The sequence below is a fragment of the Glandiceps talaboti genome, chromosome 14, assembly GCF_964340395.1.
Source record: "Glandiceps talaboti chromosome 14, keGlaTala1.1, whole genome shotgun sequence".
In the NCBI taxonomy this organism is placed as follows: domain Eukaryota; kingdom Metazoa; phylum Hemichordata; class Enteropneusta; family Spengelidae; genus Glandiceps; species Glandiceps talaboti.
In genome coordinates this window covers 15,387,525-15,412,281 of record NC_135562.1, presented here as the reverse complement: position 1 = coordinate 15,412,281, position 24,757 = coordinate 15,387,525, and the positions used below count along the sequence as shown (strand labels likewise).

Genomic DNA, 24,757 nt, shown 5'->3' with positions numbered 1-24,757 from the left:
ACATCAGAATTTAAACTCAGAATAAAAACAACCTTGAGTTAATCACAATATGTCTGCCCTGCGTGACTGCGATTGATTCATAATGAATGACAGTTCGTGATTTTGCACTGCCACTGTTATGTTACAAGTAAAAAGGCAAAGACCGGAAGCCCGGGCAAAAAATCACACTTTTTACAACAACACGTCGCACTTAATCTAGTCGTGTGACAGAATAACTGGAGAAACCATTTTGACCGAACAGAAAATACACAGTGAAAATGAAGGCAAACACACGCCCTGACATCGATGTAAAGAGATTAGATTTTGGCAAATTAGTGAGCAAACCTACCTGAACTGTGCTGCTTACTATCACTCACGATATTCGGGGGATCTGAGGAGCTTCGTTCTCTCTGTACAAGTCTTCGATCAACGAATGGTGAACTATGAACAGAACTCGCCATGACAGTCTGCCGAGAATATCCTTTTTAGGGGTCGGCTAAACCCGGAAGTTATCGTTCTAAATTGGCCAAACCATTTTTCGTAGGGGAGACTTTATTTTTACATATACACTGACTAAAATCTTTCCATATTTTCACGAAGTGTATATTTCGTACTCTCTAGATAAACTATTCCAAATCTCGAGTCTGAAATTCAGAATCGAATTTAATGCCTGTGAATTCATTATATTATACCCCCATGATCATACAAATATGACGTACCCTTTATAACAAGTGGACTAGTATCGAAACCTTTTATTCGACTTCATAATACATTATTTATTTAACAATTACTTACTATTTAGAATAGACAGATGATTAATGCAGTCAGAATACAATATCGTTAGCCTTTTCTCTTAAAAATAAAAGCCGAGAATTTATTTTTCATCCTTTTTTTCCTCATCTGGTTCATTAATTTCAAATCAGTGAGTTGAGGTGTTTCGGGAAGGGCATTGGTTAATTTGTGTCATGTGATCTCTTACAGCATTTGCGCATGCTCAACAAATTCACTCTGCCGCTCAGAATTTTGAACTTCAACCCCGACAAACAGACATAATGTGGAAGAGAACGTAAGTATTTGACTTAATTTTTGTATTTTTAGGACACGGAATTGAATTTTGTGTCATGTCTTCCCCGTTGAAAATGTTGTTATAATATACACGTTACAATAACACCCATGCCGTCACGTTTTTCGTTTGGTTTGGTGGCATTTGTCCGGTATGTTATGACGAAGTTTCGTCACCGGACTGGGCACATTTGTTGGCAGGCCACCGCAAGTCTGACACATGTCGTCGCATAGGAAGTGAATTTTCTTGTGAATTTTCAGCAATTTTTGTCTTGCCATGCTTAAAAACCACTCCAGCTGAGCTTCTTTCTTGTTAATTATCGTCAATATGAAGAAAATGTTTCGAGGAGAGATTATTTTGTGCTCGTTTCGGACTATCAAAATGGATGAATGGAGAAATTGTTCTAGAAACGATGTACATTGTTAGCTATAGGGTATGACATATTAAATGACGCCAGCAAGAGACTTCAGTATTAGGTGATATAAAGTGACGTAATATAGTAGACATTATAATTGGTTTATTGCAGTATCATTGGTACCAAAATTTTTACCATAATGGTATTTTTTGACCTAAAAATTTGAAAATACAAGTGTCCGGTCCTTCGGCCAGGAAACCGTCATCCGCTGACCTTGAGAGGGGAGGGACCCGGGTATAATATATATTATGCCGTGACCCCAAAACTCAATGATGGGTTCTTTATCCGTCCAGTATTATATTTTTACCTGACAGGCATTTTTGTATTTCGTCCTTTCATTTTTAAGAAGCATTTATTCAGGGCGTAGCAATATCCGTGAATTGGCGGTAGTCTCCTATGACTTCGAAATCGGAAGTGTTATTACACTTCCAGAAAACTACGAATGTGTTGACAGTGTTGTGTTTGTTATTTTTGTCAAGAAGTGTGGGAGTTTGTAGACTTCTTGACATTTGTTCTTTGGAAGACTGTATCTATGTAGTGGTTTGACAATGTAACCCTAAACATTTCAACTGCACTAGGGTAGGTTGCCAGGATTGGAAGTTAACCTATGTAACCCTGTGGTATTGTTTTCACTCAAAACAATGGATGGATACTGTGTGCCAACTATCAGGAGGCTGTGACCTATTGTTAGAAAGCAGAGAAGTTTTTGTTAGAAGTGTGAACAACATATTTACACCCAAAAAACTTACTGTTCACAGTTACACATTAAATAAATGAAGGAGCACGGTACTTTAATTTGGTGTTGCCATAGATGTCACAAGCAGTCATTCTATATTTGACAGACTCCCATGACCAATTTGCAAGAGAACAAATTACCCACCCTAGCAGCTGTTTCTGATTTTGTATGGCAATTCTCCAAGAACTCCACAGCAAGTCTATTTATTTGAATGAATTAAGACCAGGCATTGCTGAGGTGTCGGTGTGAATTAATTTCATTACTTGAGCTTAGCACATTGACCTAATTTTTATGTGGTAATGGCATTCTGAGTTTATTGAAATCTATTTTCTAAAATTGGAGCAATTTGATTACAATCATTCATTTGAATGGTATACTTTGATAATGGTTTACAATGTATAGAATCAATAGTGTCATTTCAAGTGTGAAAAATTGAGCTAGTGTTTCTTTTGTGTTCTCTTCTGCACTATTCAATTGAATGTCCAACTATGAAAAAGACCTTGTGAAAGGAGACTTGAAGCCATATCAGTGGGGCTAGAATTTGGCTATTGAGAATTTTGTGTGTTCCGCATTTTATGGGTTTTGAATTTGTCAGTTCAGAATTTTGCTATAGATTTCCAGTGTTGATTTTTGTTCTCTTCCACAGTTGAATGTGAGAACACACAAAAAAAAGACCTTGTAAAAGGAGACTGGAAAACCTTATCAGTGGGTCTTCATTTTCTCTAGAATTGTGCTAGATTTCAGTTTTGATTGAAAAAACAGACACTGTGTTTGACTTGCAGTGAAATCAGACACTTGTGGTTAAATATGGTATAAGGTTACCACCTATGAAAGTATTCAACAAAACTGACCAGCAATTACTACACAAAATATTCGTTTGAAAATAAATTCAGAATTGTGGCGTATCTTATCTTAGGTGATTCTGGTGTTAACCCTAATGACTGACACCCTATTTTGGGGGTGGTACATGTTTACTTGACAGTAAGCCATTGAAGGTGCCATATGGATGTCTTAAGTGATTGGGTCATTATTTTGGATTTTTAATGTATAAAACAATTTTATCTTGGCTTCCTAATTAAACAAAATCAATGTGAAACAACATAGACCAAGTCTGTGTTTGTAACTCGATAAATTCCACAAGATTAATAAATGTGTAAAAAAAAAAAAATTGTTATTGTACATGAAATAAACATTTTTTACACATTTTTTTTTAGCTTTTTGCAGTATATTGAGTTACAAACACAGACTTGGTCTATGTTGTTTCACATTTAATACTCAATTAGGAAGCCATGATAAAATTGTTTTATGAATTAAAAATCCAAAATAAATACCCAATCCTCATCCATATGGCCACTTAAAAACCTCTGGTAAGAGAGAAATGTGTCTAGTGATGAGACAATAAATGCTAAGGATCACAAATGCAGAACAAATTAAGAACGGTTACGAGAGATCACATTTAGCTTTCTCTAGTTTGGATGGTTTTAGGGCGTGTGTATGTACCTGGCTGTTCATATGTAGGAATTCAGAATGATTTTTGTACTCATGTTGATTATACGACAATACTTTGAACAGGTAGTATGTAATATTACTGCAAGCATGTTTTGCTCAAATTGTAGTGAGGTGTGTACAAACAAATAACTTCCAAGTAGAGAAAAGAATTAACTTGATCACAGGTAAGACTAAGACTTCATTTGGTAAAACTAAAAATATTTGTCTTGTTTTATGTCGAGCATTGTATATCAATGTCAATGTATTCTAATTTATTCGCACAAATGGGTAGAATTTAGAAATATTTGTATTATAACAAATCACTCAAATGAAACCGATAACAATGACACTTGATGGAGCAAGCCTTCAAGTATTAAAATGCACCTGTCTCATACTAATAAGAAATATAACTCTCCGTGGGTGCATAAATCCATCACAGCACATACACTTGGTAAAAAATGTTCTTAAAAGTTGTATGGGTATAGGTACTGATGCATGACAGTCAAACATGATAGCATTTTATGTATACAATTTTTCACCGAAATGTTATAATTGTGACATTCTAAGCTGACAGTCTCCTTAGTTTCTGTTCTATTTGATTGCATATGCCATTTCCAGTCTCTAGGGGGGATATGAGATCCAGTGTGGAGTGAATATCAACCAGCTGACCTCAAATTCACTGATGGAGAATTGTCACAGGCATACCTGTCACCTCATATCTCAAATTGAAAGCCAGAATACAATATACAGTCTTTCCAAGTATCTTCATTTACATTGTAATCCATGATGAAATTTCACTTGTAGCTTGGGTTAATTTTTGTTGAAAAGAGAAGCTCCAGAAAGTATGAATTTGATGTGGAATGCATGATATCCATCTTAGCTCAAGGTGTCACCTCATTTTTCAAATTGAAAATGAGAATGTAATATTGAATTTGAATGGGTATACAAATTTGAAACCAGCCTTTCCCAATATCTGTGTATATTCACACTTCGTACATGGAGAAATAATTTCACCTATGGTTTTAAGAGTTTTGTAGACAAAACAGTATAAAGTAAAGTATTTAAAATACTTGTAAAAATAAATTTGAATTTGAAAGAGTGATATTCATCTCAGCTGGAGATGTCACAGGTTTACCTGTCACCTCATATCTCAAATTCAAAATCTGAATATAATATAATAAAATATACTATTAGAAATTTCTAGTATGCATTGACTTTGAGTACATGAAGAAACTTCACCCATATTGCAAGTGTTTTATAGAGAAAAGAGCCCAAGAATATATAAATATGATGTTGAAAGAGTGATATCCACCAAAGTTTAGACTTGCCGCAGGTATACCAGTCACCTCGTATATAAAATTGAAAGTCAGAATTTGATATACAATCATTACATACTGTCCTCTAACTTTTTTCCAGTATCTGTATTTACTCTATATTGTTGTGTATGACCCACTGTTCATGCTCACTTCAAAGAGAAAACAGCTTAAGAAAGTATCGTTTTGAAGTTGAATGAGTGAATCAGTGATGTCCCACCTTAGCTGACATTTGTATGCATAACCAAACACCTGATCAAATGTCAGGGGATATCATAAATAAAAAATTGAAAGTTGACCTTGTTTGATATGACAAGGCCTCAGTAGGAAGCAAGCGGTAATAAATATTCTAATTTGGTCATACCTAGTGTTTGATATAGTTCTTAAGGTCAACTGAGGTCAACATATATCCAAAGTTAGCATACATTTAATTTGCATCGACTTTGATTTGTGACAAGACCTATTAAGAAAGTAGAATGATATATATTGCATTGCTGACATAGCTTGATAAAATTAATGGAAGAAACTGTCTGCAACTCCACCAGTGTGCCCCTTGTTAAACGACAAAATTTGTTATCGGTCAAAATTATACAAACTTTTTTTTTGTGAGTCACCACATTGTAAGGTGTAGAAGTTCGACACATTTTGGCACTTCGCAAGAAATCGCGGTGTGTCAGTAGCTGTTAAATTTGCATAGACAGCACATTGATCATCCTGTGTTCAAATACATTTGTTTGAAGTAAGGAGTATATTTGTACATGCTAAATCAACTGTCAGCCAGAGGTTCTGCTATAATTACATCTATTAATTTTGACGTGGTTATTCCTTTATAAAAGTGATGAGTTATTTATTGATTGGTTGGCTGGCCTCTTACAATGCCAATCTTATAATTAGGTCAACAGTTGCATTGACATTTTAAAAAAAAAATTGAAAAATTGAAAGTAAATATATTTCAGTAAAGTAAAATTTTAAATAATCTTTTCTGAGACTTCAAAGTGTTCGATTATTTTTCTATTTTATTTTGAACTGTCATGATTAATTTAGGTATTCAGAAAATAAGTATTGACAAGACTTTTTAAAAATGTCTTAAATATTGGTTCTCAGACATGATTAATTGTCATCTGTTATCTCATTACAGAAACGTTATATTTAGTTTCAGTTGCTAGACGACCAATTGCATCTGTTATTATTATTACAAAATATATTTATTCAGGGTAAAATTCAGTAATACTTGCACAGTCAGCGTAACAAACAACGCAGAGCACTGAAAGGTCAACTTCTTTTTGTTGAGGCCCCATAATCCCAATCTTGGCTTCTTGAAATATGCATTTATTTATCCTTTGGAAAATGGACATGCATAGACAACTTATCTTTTGATATAAAAAGTGTTTCTTGCAGATAACAGATATTCGTTGCTTTTGTACACTGATTATTTCACTATACAAATGGTAGATGTATAGTGTTCAATTTAATTACAAGTCGCAAATGTGAATAAAATACAAATTTATACCAAGTCTCTCCTATCTCCCAGCTGTTGTAGATTCACAAATGTAGTCTGGTCATACAACATAATACTGCCCTGTTGAATTTTAACAGGTATACATCACTTGTATGCCCTTGTGGCAGTATTGGTTGTGAATAACTAATGATACATACAATGTATGTTAGCCTACCTGTAGTCTTGGAAGAACTATTCTAACTACTATTTTTTGAATATTTGCCCTTTGGAGGACAAGCAAAAAACCCACCCCATCCCCCCCCCCCCCCCCCCCCAAAAAAAAAAAATGAAAATAGGAGTTAGGATAACTGAAATATTGTTGTATTATCCTTCAAGACTACAGGTATTCTCTATTACATGTGGACAAAAAGCACCAATATTTGCTATCTCTCTCTTATCATCATCATCAAAAACTTGAAAAAGTGAGACAGTGTTGTCCCAAGATAGATATTAACCAAGGTGTGTAGTGTTGGTACTCAGAGGTATTTGCACTCATGCTTGCAGTGTTTTCTTCTGCACTTTCACTCGCTACGATCCCAAAAGTATGAGAACACTGCAAGCACTCGTATACCAATTATTGTTATATACAATGTAGCTTCTCAACACACTGCTTATAATACATACATGTGCAGTGTTTGCAAATAGTGTAGATACAACAAATATTTCCTAGATGACTCTGTTGTCACTCAGAAGTATACATACCATTAATTATGTCGAGGAGTATTATTATTGTTACATGGCTTCTCAACACACTTGCTAAAGTTGTGCAGTGTTCACAAATAGTGTACAAATCCTAGATTGGTTGTTGTCCCTCGGAAGCACAAACGTTGTCAAGTGTCTGATATTTATTGCCATTTTGCTTCTCTCAAATAATGCTAACGTTGTGTACTGTATTCAGTTAGAATAGGTAAATCTGCAAATATTTCCTATAGATCTGTCTGTTGTCACTCAGAATTACAAACATTGTCAAGGTCTGATATTTATTGTCATATTGCTTTTCAATACACAGCTAAAGTTGTGTACTGTTTGCAAATAGCGTAGGTAAATCTCCAATATTTTGTAGATTTGTCAGTTGTCATTCAGAAGTACAAATGCTGTCAATGTGTATGATATTGCTTCTCAACACACAGCTAAAGTTGTGTACTGTTTGCAGTTAGCATACATAAAGGTCATCACCAATATTTTGTTGATTTGTCTGTTGTCACTCAGAAGTACATGTACAAACACTGTCAAGGTCTGATATTTATTGCCATTTTTGCTTCTCAATACAGCTAAAGCCGTGTACCGTTTGCAATTAGCATAGGTAATCTGCAGTGTTTCCTAGATCCATCTGTTGTCACTCAGAAACTCTACATATAAATACTGTCAGTGTATAACATGCACTATTTATACTTAAGGAAAACTCCAGCTGATCCATAGTATGAAGGATTTCCCCTTTCATATGATTAACCTGCTGAATTCCCAATGAACCCATGACTGATTTGTCGGCTCCAATCACGTCCACTCAGCTGACTCACAATGACATCATCCGTCTAGTCTGCGTCTTCCCAAGTGATATTCACTTTCACACAGACTAGACTCTGGTCACTGGTGTGTATTACAGGGTGTAAATAGTGGGGTACTGAAAAAAAAAAACACCTTGCCATGGCTTCGTCAGAAAGTAGTCTAGCAGACAGGTATGGCTAAATATTATAAATGTGATGTTGGTGAATGTGTTGCATAAAATATGTGTTGTCAATTGTAAGAATAATTGTCGCATGAAATGTACATATAATTATGTCATTAGTTCTTATTCTGATTCAGTCGCATAACTAATGCATTCCAATTTTGCCCCTATGTACACTTAAATTACAGATTTACAATGTATTCTATTCCTTCGATGCCACTGATGTTTCTCTACAAATTTTATTCAGCTGCAGTAGGAAATACACCCAAACAGTCATGTCTACGTAATTCTGATTAAAACATCTTATTCAATTTGAAGATTTTTTTTGAAGGGCGACATTTTTGTACAATTTAGATTCATTCATTGAATTAGTTTGAAGTTAGCATGTGTATATTGACCACACCTTGTCAATGTGATAAACGTATACGAGTACATTGCAGTATGTAAGAGATGTCTTGATTTCATCATGACTAGCATTGTAATTAGACTCAGAAGTATTCAGTTATAGCATGCATTGTTATATTCTGAGACATGCCCTGTAATCTTAGCTGCATTTAAACTTACGCCACATGTGGAAAAACGAACCCAACATGTTCAGTCATACAAAGCTCTGGTTTTGATTTTAACCCTATCCTTTCACCATACCTAACCCCTAGCTTGGTCACAAATCATTATCTATTGTATGGTCAGTTCACTATACTGTAGTCTTGTCTTAGAATTACAAGTCATGATGTGGCTTGCCAATATTCGTGTTGGTAGACCTACAATCTAATGAACATACTACTACTGTAACTGATGACAAATTTATAAAAACCTAAGTGGTCAGGTCACCAACTCCAGTCCTGCATTAACCCCCCTAGCGTAGTTACAGATTAGTATATATTGTGTGTTTGGTACACTATACTGTATCCTTGTCATGCAAGTCATGGAGAAAAAATATGGTTGGCCAGCATGTAGACCTACTTCCTGTATTTGTCACAAATAGGAATCAATTGTATGGTCAGTCCATTACCACCACCAAACTAGTCTTGTCATGAACCTAACCCCCAAGGTTGGTTACAATTAGATATTTATTCTGTGTTCAGTCCATAATTCACTGTACTGCAGTCTTTCTTAGATTTACACATCACAATTGTGTGCCTGCATACACGTATCTACATCCTTCAGATGTGAGTCACAGATTCAGAAGAATATAACTGGTCAGGTCCCTAATCTAACTTCCTAGCTTACTTACAAAATGAGTATTTAGTATACATGTAACCGGTCCACCATACTGCAGTGTCAGAATAATTGCAAATCGTAATGTGGCTAGCCAGTAAATGTTTGCATCCTCCATCCAATTATTACAAGATTTCAGTGACAAATCTGCCCCTTAGTAATTCAGTGTTGATGACTCAGTCAGTGGATCTATATAAAGGGTCATGCAATGTGTCATGCATACAGTTAGTAATAAAAGCTGATGCTAAAAAGATAGCTCAAAAACGGAAGGATGTTAATCGTCGAAACCTCCAAGACATCAGCAATCAATTAATTAATTGTACTGGAAAAAGCAATAAAAAGATCAAATGTAAAGGTCTGAGTGTATGCCTTGATAGGATGATAGCCTACAAGCTACCACAAAATCCTGCTTGATTAACAGAGTATTCGAATTAGAAGCATTTGGGGGTTTTGGCTTAGTGGCATATTTAGGTATTCCCAAATGTTTTCCTTCTTCATACATCTGCAATATGAGTGACCTAAGGGGCCTTGTCAATATGAGTCAAAAAAACCTCATTGTCAGTCTATGTCAAGAACAATCTGGTCCCTTGGTATGGCGTCCATATTCAGCAAGAATAATACTCTAGTAGACTATATAAAGTAGAGATAAGATTCACAGGTGTTACATGTATTACAAATTTCCTGTCTATTGAAATGAAGGCTCTGTAACATACCATACTCAGTGAAGACTACACTTTTATAGTAGTGTCCAATTTGGAACTTGCAAACCTACCTTAGGGAACTTGCAAATCTGCTTTCTTCTTGAATTACCTTTAATAGTGTAGCAGTAGAAATATGGTATCCACTCATGAAGATGAGTCAATCACTGTAATTGTAAACGGTTTTGTCTCAGTGTCAACGACCACAAGTAATCTAGTTTTGGTTATCTAGACCATTGTAAGAAGGCTCTTATCTGGACTGAAAGAATCATCACTGTAATATTCCTTTATCAACTCGGTACAAAGACATGATTAACAGGAGTTCCAACAACAACAAATGTTTCAGTCTAGCTCTCCTGACAATCACCCAAGTTTGCGATGGGTTTAGGATAAAATGTGTTAGTGTTCCGTTAGTTAGCCTGTCCAGGCTCCGGATCTGTGACTACACGGACTCATATGATTTGGGTCTTGTATCAAGTCATTATTATGGTTTGAAATTCACCCAGTAAGCTGATTGGTCTCAGTGAGGAGTAATTATGTTTGTCAGACTATTATTCAAATGAAGTCATGATGTAAATGAACTGTGCAATCACAGATTCAACGTCTCAGTAGCCCTAACGGATCGCATCCTAAACTTCCTGTGAGTATTACTCCAACTACAAATACTAGTAATCCCATAGTGCTTTGCATCTGAGCATGCTCAGTGTGCATTGCAATTAGGCTATATATGACAGACTGAACTTTGTCCATCAAAACTGCTTAGGATGTCAAACGTGTTGATATCTGAAAACACAAGTTGAGTAATTATAGATACAAGGAAATTAAGTCTTGTGATGGAATAGCAGGGTGTCACTGTGGAATCAATTACATTGGGATGAGATTGTGTTGTTTGGATTATCAGTACACTAAACATAGTCTGTAAGATATGACATTCAGTGCCATGCTGTCAGCCAACACTAAGAAGCTACAGGAGCTGAAGAACACGACATATTTAGAGTCTACACTAAATGTGGAATGACTAAGATAATGAAGTCACAGTATCAAAATATCTCTGATGAATTGTTTCCTAAACTTTGATGTTCCTGTACAGTAAAGGGTGATAAGCTGGTAATATCGACCAGGCACCCAAGTAATTTCACCTGGGTTTCCAAACAAAATTATGGTAGATTGTATGGGGAAAGTATGCAACTTTTACCACTCTTCCCCTCTCTGTGTATTGCTGCTTCCCCAACCATAGTAAAAACACAGCTGTAACGTTACTATAAGTATTTTCTGACTGAATGAAGAAAATATTGGGGATTAATAATATTAAACCTCCTCGGGCATCATTTGTAAAAATTAGGAAAAATATTGGCAAATATGGAACATTTTGATGCATATTTTGAGTACTGCAGAGCCAGTGATGTAGACACAGGTTGTTGTGACAGAGAACAACCAGGGTATCTAAACCATTTTCTGTTCAGAGACTAACTCCTGACTTGTGCATACATTTGGTATAATGATAGTAAATTATCTTGTATGTTAAAATGTCTGAAAATAAACTATACACGTATGCCTGAAACATGTGAAATCAGCAAATCATTACACATATGAAAGAAATATAACTCTCCCTGTAATTAGAATTTCTTTGGTAACAGTTAATCTCAAAAGAATACATTCAATGCATGTCTACTTATTCATTGCCATTTCATTCAAAAGATGAATGACTTGGTTAGAATAAGATTTACTTCATACAAATAAACTTATGAATATGAAAGAGAGTATGTGAAGTACATTAGAATATGTTCTGCTAAGTGTGCCCAATAATGATAGTCAGATTTTGTTGTGTGTCAGTATGATAAAAACTGGCATTTCTTGTGAGTCACCACATAGTAAGAGAAAGGGAAACACCAATTTTGGTGTCACTAGAATTTGTGTGCGTGAGTGGCACCTCAAATTCTGTTAAACCATACACAGACCAAGTTATTGAATATTTGAACGGAAATTATGGATTGCATACTTTGTTCCTTGACAACCCATGTCTGTGTCACTGGTTTTGTGGTGCTCAAAATATGAGTTGCAAATGACCATTGTCTTTCCTGATTTTCATAAATTATGCTTGAGGAAGCATTACTAACAACTCGTAGTAACAAGACTCCTTAGGTTACTCATATTTTCCATGACTGAATGAGGAAAAATGGTTGGGGAAAAATATCTATGTAGCTGATTTAATGTTGATGGTTGGTTCATTCAAGAAATGGTTGCCTGACTGTCGTGTACTTTCTCAGTGTCACCAGACATGCTTTAGTTACTACATTTGTAATTTCAAACAGCCTGCAGATATTAGTGTCTGGGGCAGTCATCAACAAGTTTATACATAGCCTGGAATCTATAATGTCCTATGGGAATCCGATAGTGTCACATTAAAGTAGTACTAAATTTATTTACATACTTTTTACTCTAGGCTATTTGATGAATTGTGAATCATATAAAGAGCTATATGTTATGTATATGTTATGTAGCTGTCAACATATTTTTAAGCAACTGAATATGTTCTATATATTCCAGTATTGGGGGCAGAGAAGGGTGAAAATAGCTTAGATTTATGTGTAGCATAATTTGATAGGGATACAGGTAAAACAGTAAATTTTGCCCAATCACTCATTGCCATCCACAAAGACACTGAAATACCAGTAAATAAAATAATGTATTCTGTACTATTAGTAGAGTGAATATTGTTTTGCATAATTTTGTAAACTTGTAAGAGTATTTGTTATAATTAATCCTCTTCCTATCTTGTTTTGTTTGTACACAAAAAAGATACGAGTTGGGGAAAACAGGATTAAAATAAAAACCACTTGCATTATTTTTTATGGGTCAAGATTTGTACCAGTCTGTATACTAGTATATAAGCTTACGTGTACATTGTCCTGTGAGATTTACTTCAAGGCGCATTCCAACGTAACTCTGCATGAAGAGCTCCTTGTGGGATCTTCAAAATCCTTTGTGTTTGTCAGTGATGACTTTTGTTACTGTCATTTATAGTGAATGCACAGGTACAGGTAGTTGTTTGTGATTGTGTGTAATGGCCACATACGTCAACTGTATTGTTTGCTTGCCAAGAAAAACAATTGTTATTTATTTCTTACTGTGTGAATGGATTTGAAGTCAAATCTCGTAGTAGCACATGTAATAAATCTGTCACAAAGGTAGTGCTGAAAAAAGTGGTCGATTCAGTATTTTTGTACAGGGGTTCTTATTTTTGAAGAGTTGCTTGCCAAGAAAAATCTAAAAGCATGAATGGATTGAGAGTCAACACAATTTGTGTTATGTAATAAATCACAAAGGTATTACTAGGGAAAGTGCTGTGTTTAAGTGGACAGTAAAATGATGGAAGATGGCTGTCAAACAGTGGAAATATCTAATATATCTGATATTTTGTACTGCACTGTTGGTTGCTGAAATTTAAGAGAAGTGTATCCAGTAAATGAAATTATTCAAACAGTGAAAAATGAAAGAGTAATTCAGGTGGCCATTTTTTGCAGTTTGTGAGCATTTATTTATTTACACTTTGATATAAATGATTGTACAGTTGTTTAAATGATACTGAAAGGTGTCATAATCTGTAGAGAGAGAGAGAGAGAGAGAGAGAGAGAGAGAGAGAGAGAGAGAGAGAGAGAGAGAGAGAGAGAGAGAGAGAGAGAGAGAGAGAGAGAGAGAGAGAGAGAGAGAGAGAGAGAGAGAGAGAGAGAGAGAGAGAGAGAGAGAGAGAGAGAGAGAGAGAGAGAGAGAGAGAGAGAGAGGGAGGGAGGGAGGGAGGGGGGGGACCTCCCCCTGAAAAGAGTGCACAGGTAAAAATAACCCCAAAACTTGACAGAATTTGTGACTGTTTTAGAAATAGTAGTGTTATACCTGTCAAATTGTAAATACATGTACCACTGGCATTTGTGATAATTAGCAACAAAAGATGTTTATGATCCTGAAGGCATGTACAGCTGTTCAGTACCAGTGATAATCTTGAATTACTAATTCAAAACTAAAATCATTCTTTATGTACAAGAAATTAATATCAGATTGTGATAACTTGAAAGTGACTTGTTCTCTCATGGTACATGTACAACTGCAAAAATAAATTTCCATCTAGAAATATAGACAACAACTTTTACAATATTGCCAAAAGTTGTTGTTTCTTGAGCTTAGAGTATCAGCTAGATAAACCTGGGGGCAAGTGGTGGTGGTAAATAACAACTTGGGTGTTCCAAATTGGAATTTTTCCAGAGTACAGTCTTTTACAATCTAAAAATATTGAAAATCAAAACTTTATTATCACAAAATAAGGAACGTTAGAATTTAATATAATAATGTAAAGTGAAAGAATGTTGAGTGAAAGTGAAAAGACCTCGTGTGTACATCATCGATTCATATAAATGGCATTTTAGTAAAAGATATTCAAATCTAACAAATCCTGGTGATAGCTCAGTCTATGCAGGCTTACATAACACACTTGCACTTCACAGTCAAGGTCAATGATCAAGGTCATGATTCCAATGTGTGGAGGGACATTTTTTCCAAGCTGTTAATTTCAAATTAGATATATTCCTACACAACCTGGGGTTCAAGAAAGTCTACATAATTGTACCCTGAAGTAGGGTTTTATGCTTCGTAGGAATAATTTAACTTCACTCTTTTCTTGCCCAAACTGAATGATTGTTTTGTGCTTTGTGATTCCGATCTATCCTGTGCCTTTTAGACTTTAGAGTTGTGAAAGGCCCTAGTGTTTGTGTCATGCAATGCACCAGTCATACTCAGAGCATATCCTAAAAATAGATCTATTGATGAATTTGAAGGTATTGATGGATTTAAAAAGGTGGTACTGCTCCCATCTGGTGAACACAAACTAATATTGAATGTCATTTCTTTTGATCTTTTCAATGTAGTTTAAAAGGATGTCTTTTCAGATCAGCTGAGGCTGTTATTTCATACCATGACATCATGGTTGTGAGCAATCGATATTAACGATTTATAATCTCAATCAATTGATCGATCAATAATTGTTGCCAGTTTGGTCGTTATTGCTGGCTCCTAGATACTGAATGATTTCTTGTATAGATTGACTAATGAGTACAAACTACCATCAATAACTTATAAGCAATGTTATCCATTAGCGAATTGAGGGGTGTAAATATTGCATAATATCCATCAGTGTGCCCTCTAAGCCAACATGATGCACCACTGACGCACACAATTTCTAGTGACGCACTAAAATTTGGTGTTCTCCAATCTCTTACTATATGGTGACTCACAAGAAATGAAAATTTGGCCATCATTAGAGGGCACAGTGATATCCATGTACCTTATATTTACAATATAAGTCATACTTTAAACTACTTCAATTTCTCTAGAAATGGTATCAGAACAACCATCATACCTAACTTCAACCTTTTCTGGCAACTATAGGTATTATTTGTCTGAACTGTCTGATAATTTAAAAAAAAAACTTAGATAAATACTAAATTCTGATGTCGTTTGAAGGACTGCTATGTATTCTACAAATATATCCTGATTATGATATTTAGTTATAGATAATGTGTAATAAATAGAGAAGATATAAAATTTATAGAAAGAAATTGAATAAATTAATTATGAACATGATTTATCAGTGTTTTTGCCAAGGTTGCAGAATCCTTGTAACAGAAAGGGTTAAAGGTTGTATAGTTTTCCATACAATCTACCATTAGTTTGTTTGGGAACCCTGGTAAAAAGACTGGGGAACCTCAATAGATTTTACCGGCTTACCACCCTTAACAAAGACACTATTTATTCATACATGTAGTTAAGAAATTACAAATGGTCAGGGCCACACAAAAACTAGTTCTTACAAACGAGTCTACCTTATCAGGGCTCGAAATTCGTTTTTTTTCTTGGTAGCCCAGGTGGGCTACCATCTTTTAAATTTGGTAGCCCGAGAGCAATGACTGGTAGCCCATATGCATGCATTCCTAAATTAATGGTGTCTGTGTATATATGTAACTATATGATGTATTGAATTCGATGATTGATTGAATAACTTAAGAGTCACGTTAACACGTTATTTGTGTGTATTTCATGCCATATTTGACATTGGGGACACAATTTTTTGCATGTACCGTTAAAGTCGTATTATAAGCCGCGGCTTATATTACAATGTTGCAAAATAAAGAACCAATTTTATTTCTTGAACTAGGGGTGCGACTTATAATAAAGACTTTTCAATTTTTCAAAATGTGGATGTGGTAGAAATTCACCCGAACTCTCGGTTATGGAAAAATGGACGTCTGTAACACAATATGAAAACTTTATTATGAAGTTTCAAAGTGTAAGAATGAAATGATAAGTGTGGCTGGAGGAGATCGGTAAGGCTGTCCGGAATGACAGCAACATCGACGTTACGGTCACGCTACTCATCTTTCACTCGTTCCGTAAGATGTACCCTACAGGAATCCCAAACAAGTACGGTAGACGCCGCCGATCTTCAGTCAGTCTTGGGAACGTTCTCCTGATATACTCAATGCAGCCTGTGGAATGGTAGAAGCACAACGATGTCAGATATTTTGAAACGATCGTGTTTGGAAAAAATATAGGTTGAAAGTAGACTGAAAGATTTGGCGGTATAAATCAAATTGACATCGATTCTCTCATTCTAAGTTGAAAGGTCAACTGCGTTCATGAACTCGTAAACAAATGTAAATGATCGTCGAATGACTATTGGCCGTTACGCATACGACGTCATGAAACGTCACGAAACATTAGCATATATGATGGCCCACTGAGAACACGTCGATGTAAACAACTCCATGCTTTGCTAGCGTGATCACAGCTATGGTACATGAAACATGTGTTATAAAACTCAACTTTTGCTATCGTGATCACAGCTGAACAGAATGGTACATGAAACACGTTATAAATTAAAACTCACCTTTTTCATCAATATATCCTTTCTCTTGAACTCGAACTCCAACACGTGTGAACAAGTACGAAGCGGCTTCTTGTACTCGAGGTGTGATCGGCAGCCATACAACTTTATCGGTACGATAGGTGTAAATGTCCCGATCCCTGCCGAAAGGATTGCGACACCCTTCTTTTGATATACAGTGCGTAACTTTATCGGTACGATAGGTGTAAATGTCCCGCTCCCTGCCGAAAGGAAGGGATTGCGACACCCTTCTTTTGATATACAGTGCGTAACTTTATTAGTACGATAGGTGTAAATGTCCCGCTCCCTGCCGAAAGGAAGGGATTGCAACACCCTTCTTTTGATATCCCAGTACGTGTGAAGAGGTGGTACATAAAGTGATACTTTGTATTCAAATTTTAAACAAAAAGTATTACACTTGAATGCGTCGTTACTATTGTTTTGGTGCAAATACGAGGTGAAGCTAGCTGTGAAGTAGGGGTGCGACTTATAATACATACTTTCTATTATTCACAAATTGTTTGATGTACCCTCAAAGCTAGCGCCTCCAAGTAGGGGTGCGACTTATAATATGTATGCGGCTTATAATACGACTTTAACGGTATGTGTCTCTGGGGCCGTGTCATTTACAACGTACGGTTATCATTGCAATGAAGAAAAAACATGTAGTCGCAATTCGTACTTGTAACTATTATCTAAATCTCTTGGTGCAGTGAGACCTGTAAAATTTGAATATGATTCAACGTATGGAAAACGTATAAACAGTTTCATAAGCCCCATGGCCATTTCCTGATGTGGAGACTACGTCTTGGGTAGTTTAGAAACTATGTGCTGTTATCATTATCTATTCACGTGATTGGTTACTTATTAACAGACGGGTTAGACAGGATTTGTATTAATACATGACGGCCATTACGGCAAAGCCCCTTCCATTCATGGGCAAAGAGATAATCAAACAGTCTAAGACCACATCAGCAGACGGTCCATGCTGAAAACTTCACTAAGATAAATTCAAATCATCATGTCACCATTTCATTCTCACTAAAACTTCAACTTTCTTTTGAGCTTTGCTACTACTACTAGATCGAATACATTACGTGAATTTACCATTCACCACTGCATGCTCTCAGGGGTTGCGTGAGCATGGTTTACACACGGAATGTTTTAGGCATCGTTCAAGAATAAACGAATCTGTAGGTGTATACCAAGTTAACAGTTCTCATCAGCATAAAATTTTATCAAACACCATTACAACTGTGTCTCTGTCAAGTTGAAAGTTAACGCTGTCATTCATGTTATGGAATTTAGTTACTGCAGCAGTGCTGTACCGAGATTGTACTGTACCCCGACTCCGAGAAGAACCGGATGCCCGGGCCGGAGAGCAGATTTCCAGAGAGTGATAACCATGGGAAATTGAAAGTACAGAAAGATAACATTAAATCGCTATACAGAATATTGTTGCATATAAATGTTTTGGTGTGACATTTTGGAAGTACAAGCTGTGTATACGATGAACGGAAGAATGACGTGTACAGTGTACATGTATTTCGTGTACATTTGATATACATGTAGTGTGGATGTAAATTTGGAAAGACGCACTGATTTTGACGCTAATTTTGGCGAGAACACGTCCCACAGGACTGCGACCTCGGAGGCCCCCGGCCCGGGAAGGTGTCGGAGTCAGGGTGTCAGTTTCATTCAAAACTTAGTAGCCCAATTGGGCTACCACTCACATAATTTGGTAGCCCAGAGACAGACATTGGTAGTCTGTGGACGCGGGGCTACCGCGAATTTCGAGCCCTGCTTATGGCCCAATACGTTGTGTTTCTATGATAATGTATTTATGTTTCAACCATGATATGATAGACAGCTGACTTCACCAGGCCAATAGTTGAATAGAATAATAATTTAAAAAAATAACAATAATAATTTCTAGTATCTATAGCTGTTAACATTTACTGAATAATTGATTTAAAAATGATTAGTTGATGGTAAATTCTATGAATTATAAATGTTATTACTTCATGATATTTTGATGTAATGAATTGATAATTACTACCAATTAACCTACAGTAACCACCACTTGGGTAAAGTAACCTGTATTGGTTATTTCAGACCCTGGTTGGTTAATTTAGACCCTGACTGGTTAATGCTTAATCTAATAGTCTTAAAATCAATGCGTTCCCAAGGTTTATCTACAACACAAATTGTGGATGAAACATGAAAGTACTTTCAATTTCAGCACATTTTCCCTCTCTGTCAAGTAGTATGTGGTTTGCATGTTGGCTGATAAGTTATTGGTACAATTTCAAGTGTAGGCTTAGCAATGCAATGTGGTATCATGATATGGAACTTGCAAACCTACCATCTTGAATGGTGCATTATGGGAATGTTTTCCATAGATAACGTGAATCAATCACTCTTGTACACAATCTGTGATATTGTTTGTGGCAAGTAATCTAGTCTTTGTAAGAGGCACTAAACCTTGCTAGAGGATCACCCTGCCAGTCACCTTGGTTTCTGCAACTAGCAAATTATCCCAGTCCTCTGCATCTGAGCATGCTCAAATCAAGTCTGCTATGGCAATATTGAGAGTAAGCAGAACTTTTGTTATGAGTTACCTGTGGTCTCACCCTGATGGTAGCATGTTCATGGTGTGTTATAAGGACTTTGGTTTAAAGCTGTACGCATTGTTGATTCAAGGTTTGCAACTTGTTGGATACATCAGGTATAAATTGTTCACATCATAGCTACCTGACAGACCTCCAATATTTTATAAACAGCAACCTCATTTTATGCATACGTCATTTGCAACTAGATAGACACTGTAACATTTCAACTTTCAAGAGTTCACAACTTTTTGGTGCAGGGCTATAAGGTGATCAAGCTAACACAAAATGCCATATCATACCATCATGTTTTCTGTTTTGAAATTCAAGGTACTGGTATTCCACTTAGATTGCTGTGTGTGTACGTGTCACATTATCAAAACTTCAAAGTCATTACTTGTGTTTCTGGCAGCCCTGGTTGACAGTATTTCTTGTAAGCAGTATCTGAACCAATATCATCAAGGTAATTCCAGTAATTATTGGAAACTTCGGGGAGAAAACTATGGATCAGGTCGTTCAACCAGTTTGTTCTGCCAACCATAGGAAATCCTGATTTTGACCAGATACATATATACTAACATCGATATCTGTATTCTCTCTCCTTCCAACGTAAAAACAATGTTTATTTGGTATTTCCGTGTTCATTGTCATAGTTGGTATTTCTGTGTTGTCATCTGTGCATGTTGAAGTCATATAAAGTAAAGTCCATGTCATAGTTATTTAGTGTTAAAACTATGTGTCACATTACTGTCCTGTGTCTGTGTTACTTTGTGTTCAGTCCGCTGTTAATTGTTTGAATTGTTCACCTGCACTATGGTTGAAATATAAAGTTTGCACAATTTCCGAGGTCATACGACTATGAAAATATCAATGTCACTATGTAATGTATAAACTGATGTGTGATTGTTTCTATTTGGATATCATGTATTATGGTATATGAAGGTGATGGTACACCCTGCTTTCCTCAAGAACTTTTCCCAATACAGATTAATATGATAACAGGTGGTGACAACTTGACGATCTGTTTGAGACAGATAGTTGGTACTAAACACATGTCACTTTGGCATCTGGAAACTGTGAATTGCTAAAGGGAGAACACATGTACACCCCAATCTGATTAAAATCGATGTTGTGTACACAGCGAGATTTCTTTTTGGCTGTTACGTTTACTGTCCTTTGTTCTTTTGTGAGCGCTCGCTACATGCATCTGACCCAATACCATAGGTTTTCCCAAACCCAATCTTGTACTTTTGAGTAGCCAACCAGACTCTGTCTTACAGATTACAATATAACACTCAACGTTCCAAATTGAAAGAAAGAGAACCACCAAAAAATAACATAACATCGTTGTCTGCGCTCTGTGTTCATCCTCTTTTCAAACAGAGCTCTCCGAAGTACTGCACCTGTATGTTTCAGTGCATTACATGTTTTCATTGGTTGAGTGAATTCACTCAGTGCTCTGATGTGGGTTTGGTAAAACCTATGGTATTGTGTCAGATGTATGTAACGAGCGCTCACAAAAGATGAAACGACAGTAAACGTAATAGCCAAAAAGAAATCATGCCATGTACACTACATCGGATTTTAATCAGATTGATGTACACCTCAGCTACAGCACAGCATGAGGTATTCAACGAGGACAGAAACATAAAATTTACTTAAATACCCATGGTCTTTTACAGAAACTATAAATTTAGCAAATATAACCGTCAACGGTTGATGGCTTGTACTGAAAAATTGCAAGAAGACAAAGTTTATTATCTTGTCCAGGGAGAACTCTGAATGAGGCATTAAGCAAGAATGCACTGTTATCTTGTGTTGTGCCAATTGAAAAGATGAATGAATGTACATGTTTGTTAAATGTGTTGATTTTCTGTAAACTTGTGTGTGTTTAAACTATACAACATAAGTGTTTAGTTAATTAAGGTGATAGGAATGGTCCAAGATCATCATCACCCCTCATCCCCAAACCCTTCCACTTCATATTCCCTTGGAAAGGCATACCTAAGTTTTATCACCATACTTACAAAGTCTGGAGACAAACAAGTGTAAAAGTAAAGTCTAAACCATGACAAGGTGACAAGGTGTGGTCATTTTATTAAACTGAAACATGGTAATGATAATACTGGAAATAGTTTATGCACTTTAAGATTTCAGTGGTTTTGATAAATGGGATCATGTACATAGCTGGCACAATATTGTACAGTTTCATTTTAGTTACGTAATGAGTCACTATTCTATTTCATGTTTTGTTTTTTAAATCACATATAATTGGTAAAAATATATAAAATTCATGTATCATAAGTTTGTTGTATAAATGTACTTGTATATTCTGTCTATAACTGATAATTGCCTACAATACAATGAAGCCAACACATTCTCTTGTGATAAAGTCTGTACCAACCAATGTAATTTAAGATTTACTCTGCATAATGAATTATATGTAATGTTACCCTAACCATAATGTTCTTACAACTTTCTCTCCCCAATAAGTAAGTATATTAGAGCCGAATCCACTCTGTCATGGTTCATATTTATTGCCATCATAGATGGTGCAATTTGGTATATCCTTTTGACAGCTCAAGAACTGCTTTGACTGGCTAGCATTAGGCTAGTCTTGCTGCTAGACCCCTCGGGCTATTCTGCTCACTGCGAAGACGACCAAAGGTTGCTAGTGAGGGCGATAGCTGAATGGTGTGCCACCCTCATATCGATCAGAAGAAAGCCTGAGGTCTAGCAGCTAGATTAGCATTAGGCCCCTAAGTGCTAAAATCTGGTCAGCACATAGTGCTAACACTGGGCTGGCACTGACATCTCACCAGCATGTGCTAGCAACTGGAAAGACATAGTGCCTGCACCAGCCCAATGTTAACATGACAGTGTTTTTATAAAGGCATTGTTTTTGCTCAGGATTGGGGGATGGAAAGGTAGAATATGGTAAAAGTGATATAATTTTGTGGATAACCCTTGTAAATTGATAGGTGTACGTGGGTAGATTTTACTTGCTTACTGCCCTTAACAAAAAAAGAGACAGGGCATCATTCATATGAAGGTAAAACCTACCTGAGTTCCCTAATCACTTTACTGAGATGCTCATGAAGTGCAACTTTTTACTGGTATTCCCTAAACAAAATTATGGGAAACTTAACAAAAACACTGACATCATGCTGGCACTGAGTTAGAAAATTTGAAAGTAGTTCTTGAGCTACATGTATATACTGAACTAGATTGGATGTTTGCCGTTGAGGTGTTCGTCTACTTTGCTTGAGTGGTATGATACTTGTCTTTGCGTAGACCTTATCAGCTCTACACATAGACTATGATACATTGGGTTGGTTGCATTGTTCAAAACATTCACGTTTTCCATTTCTTTGAGTACAGCCTGATCAACTTTACACATACATCATGTTTCTTACTCATCAGCCTTAGGTGGTGACTGATATGGTGGCAAGACACATTGTATTTTACAGCCTACTGTACATGTACACACTATTACAAAACCATCAACCAACCAATGTGTTGTGTGTATTGTTATCCAAACATTCATGCTTTTTGTCACCACTATTGAATCTGAAGTTATCAAAAGAGAGAAAAAGACTGCTGGTGCATCGCAATAGAAAGTGGGATGAAAATTTACTTTTTGAATGCAGTGTACAGATGTTCATGATATCCTACTGTACATGAGTGACATCAGAGAGAATATGCCTTTCCAGGACATGAACACCCTCCTCATCTCAGAAGAGAAACCTTCCTTTCTTTGGTCTGAATCTGAAAAGTATCACACAATGGAAGGCAGTTGGTTTTTGATCAGACGTGATGTTGATTCTCTGCATTTGTGGATTTACTTTGTTACAAATATTCAGTACAACTACAAGAAACAAGTATGGCTTCCCTCATAAACACCTTGTCTGACAAAGTGTACATGTACATGATGATGGTACACTCATGATAAGAGTCATATGAGAACATTATGTATGTTGATGATGCACAGTGACTTTGTCATCACAGTAAACAGAATAATGTACAAAACTCTGTGATTTGTATTCTCTGACATAGCCTCCTTGAATGCCTTGAAATTTCGTCTCTCTCACCATTGATATCTGAACCAATGAAAATGGGTATTCAGGAACTCATCAGGAACAATTGTACTTTTCAAAAATATCAAAAAAAAATTCACAAAACAAGTGTACAGTGTGCCCTCTAAGCCAATTTGACGCTTGACGCACCACTGACGCACACAATTTCTAGTGACGCTCCCAAAAAAAATTTGGTGTTCCCTGCTCTTATAAGTTATAGTATATGGTGACTCACAAGAAATCCCAGTTTTTATCATTTTGACTCACAACAACAAAATTTGACTGTCATTAGAGAGCACACTGCTTATGAGATATACTAGAGTTCGAGGAGCTATTGTCTTTGAGAGTACAAATCAAAGAAAAGTTGTAATATGGTCTGCTTTACTGTCTATCTGTTAATCTACAGGCACTTCTTAAACCTGTCATCCCGGTCAAGATGAAGGATATATAATATTATCAAAGAAGTAGAAACAATTTAAAGGTTTTCTTTTCTCTCTCTCGCTCTCAACAGTGAAAATACGATGGCCGTAAACGTCTTCAGCACGAGTGCCACTGCTGATAATCTTAGCCGACATGATATGATAGCCTGGATTAATGACAGTCTCCGTCTTAATTATACAAAGATAGAACAAATGTGTTCAGGTAAGTTATTTGAACTGTGAATGGATGTAGACAGTGTTTTTAGCAGTTGTAGGTGTATCTCAGTGTTTTTAGCAGTTGTAGGTGTATCTCTGACATTCACTACAGTTGGTTCAAACAAAAGAATATATCAAATTAATATAGCGATATAAACTTCCAGGCACCTAAGACCCCTTATTAGGCTCATGTGTCCATAAGGTCAGGTGTACGTAATAGTGGGTCAATCTGTTGACAAAGACTGAAGTGTGCAGTCGAAAATTTCAGGTAAAGTTTACAAAGTTGTGTTTGGAACAAAAGTTAAATTCAATACTCTATTCATGATCATAGTAAATCATTTTCCAGTGATGTCAAATAAGAAACGAAATAAGTTTTGTTCCAAGACATAGTTGTTTTCCTCACAAGAATTGGCTATTGCCTAATATTCCAAG

General features: G+C 36.1%; 2 protein-coding genes across 5 annotated transcripts in view; one reads left to right on the top strand and one right to left on the bottom strand.

Annotated features, from left to right (window-relative positions):
• LOC144445541 (phosphatase and actin regulator 2-like) overlaps window positions 1-447 on the bottom strand; it is an 86,181-nt gene extending 85,734 nt beyond the window's left edge. Inside the window, exon 1 of the mRNA XM_078135130.1 lies at window positions 329-447. Within this exon, the coding sequence (XP_077991256.1) occupies window positions 329-440 (112 nt within the window). The 5' untranslated portion in view covers window positions 441-447. The remainder of the gene's footprint in view (window positions 1-328) is intronic.
• A 472-nt stretch (window positions 448-919) lies between these two features.
• Window positions 920-24,757, top strand: part of LOC144445545 (microtubule-associated protein RP/EB family member 3-like) — a 35,279-nt gene continuing 11,441 nt past the window's right edge. For 3 of the 4 annotated variants that reach the window (XM_078135143.1, XM_078135144.1, XM_078135142.1), the window contains exons 1-2: window positions 920-1,045; window positions 24,202-24,332. In XM_078135143.1, the coding sequence (XP_077991269.1) occupies window positions 1,032-1,045; window positions 24,202-24,332 (145 nt within the window). In that variant the 5' untranslated portion in view covers window positions 920-1,031. Of the gene's footprint in view, window positions 1,046-19,944; window positions 20,078-24,201; window positions 24,333-24,757 lie in introns of all 4 variants that reach the window. The other variant, XM_078135145.1, reaches the window with a different exon arrangement.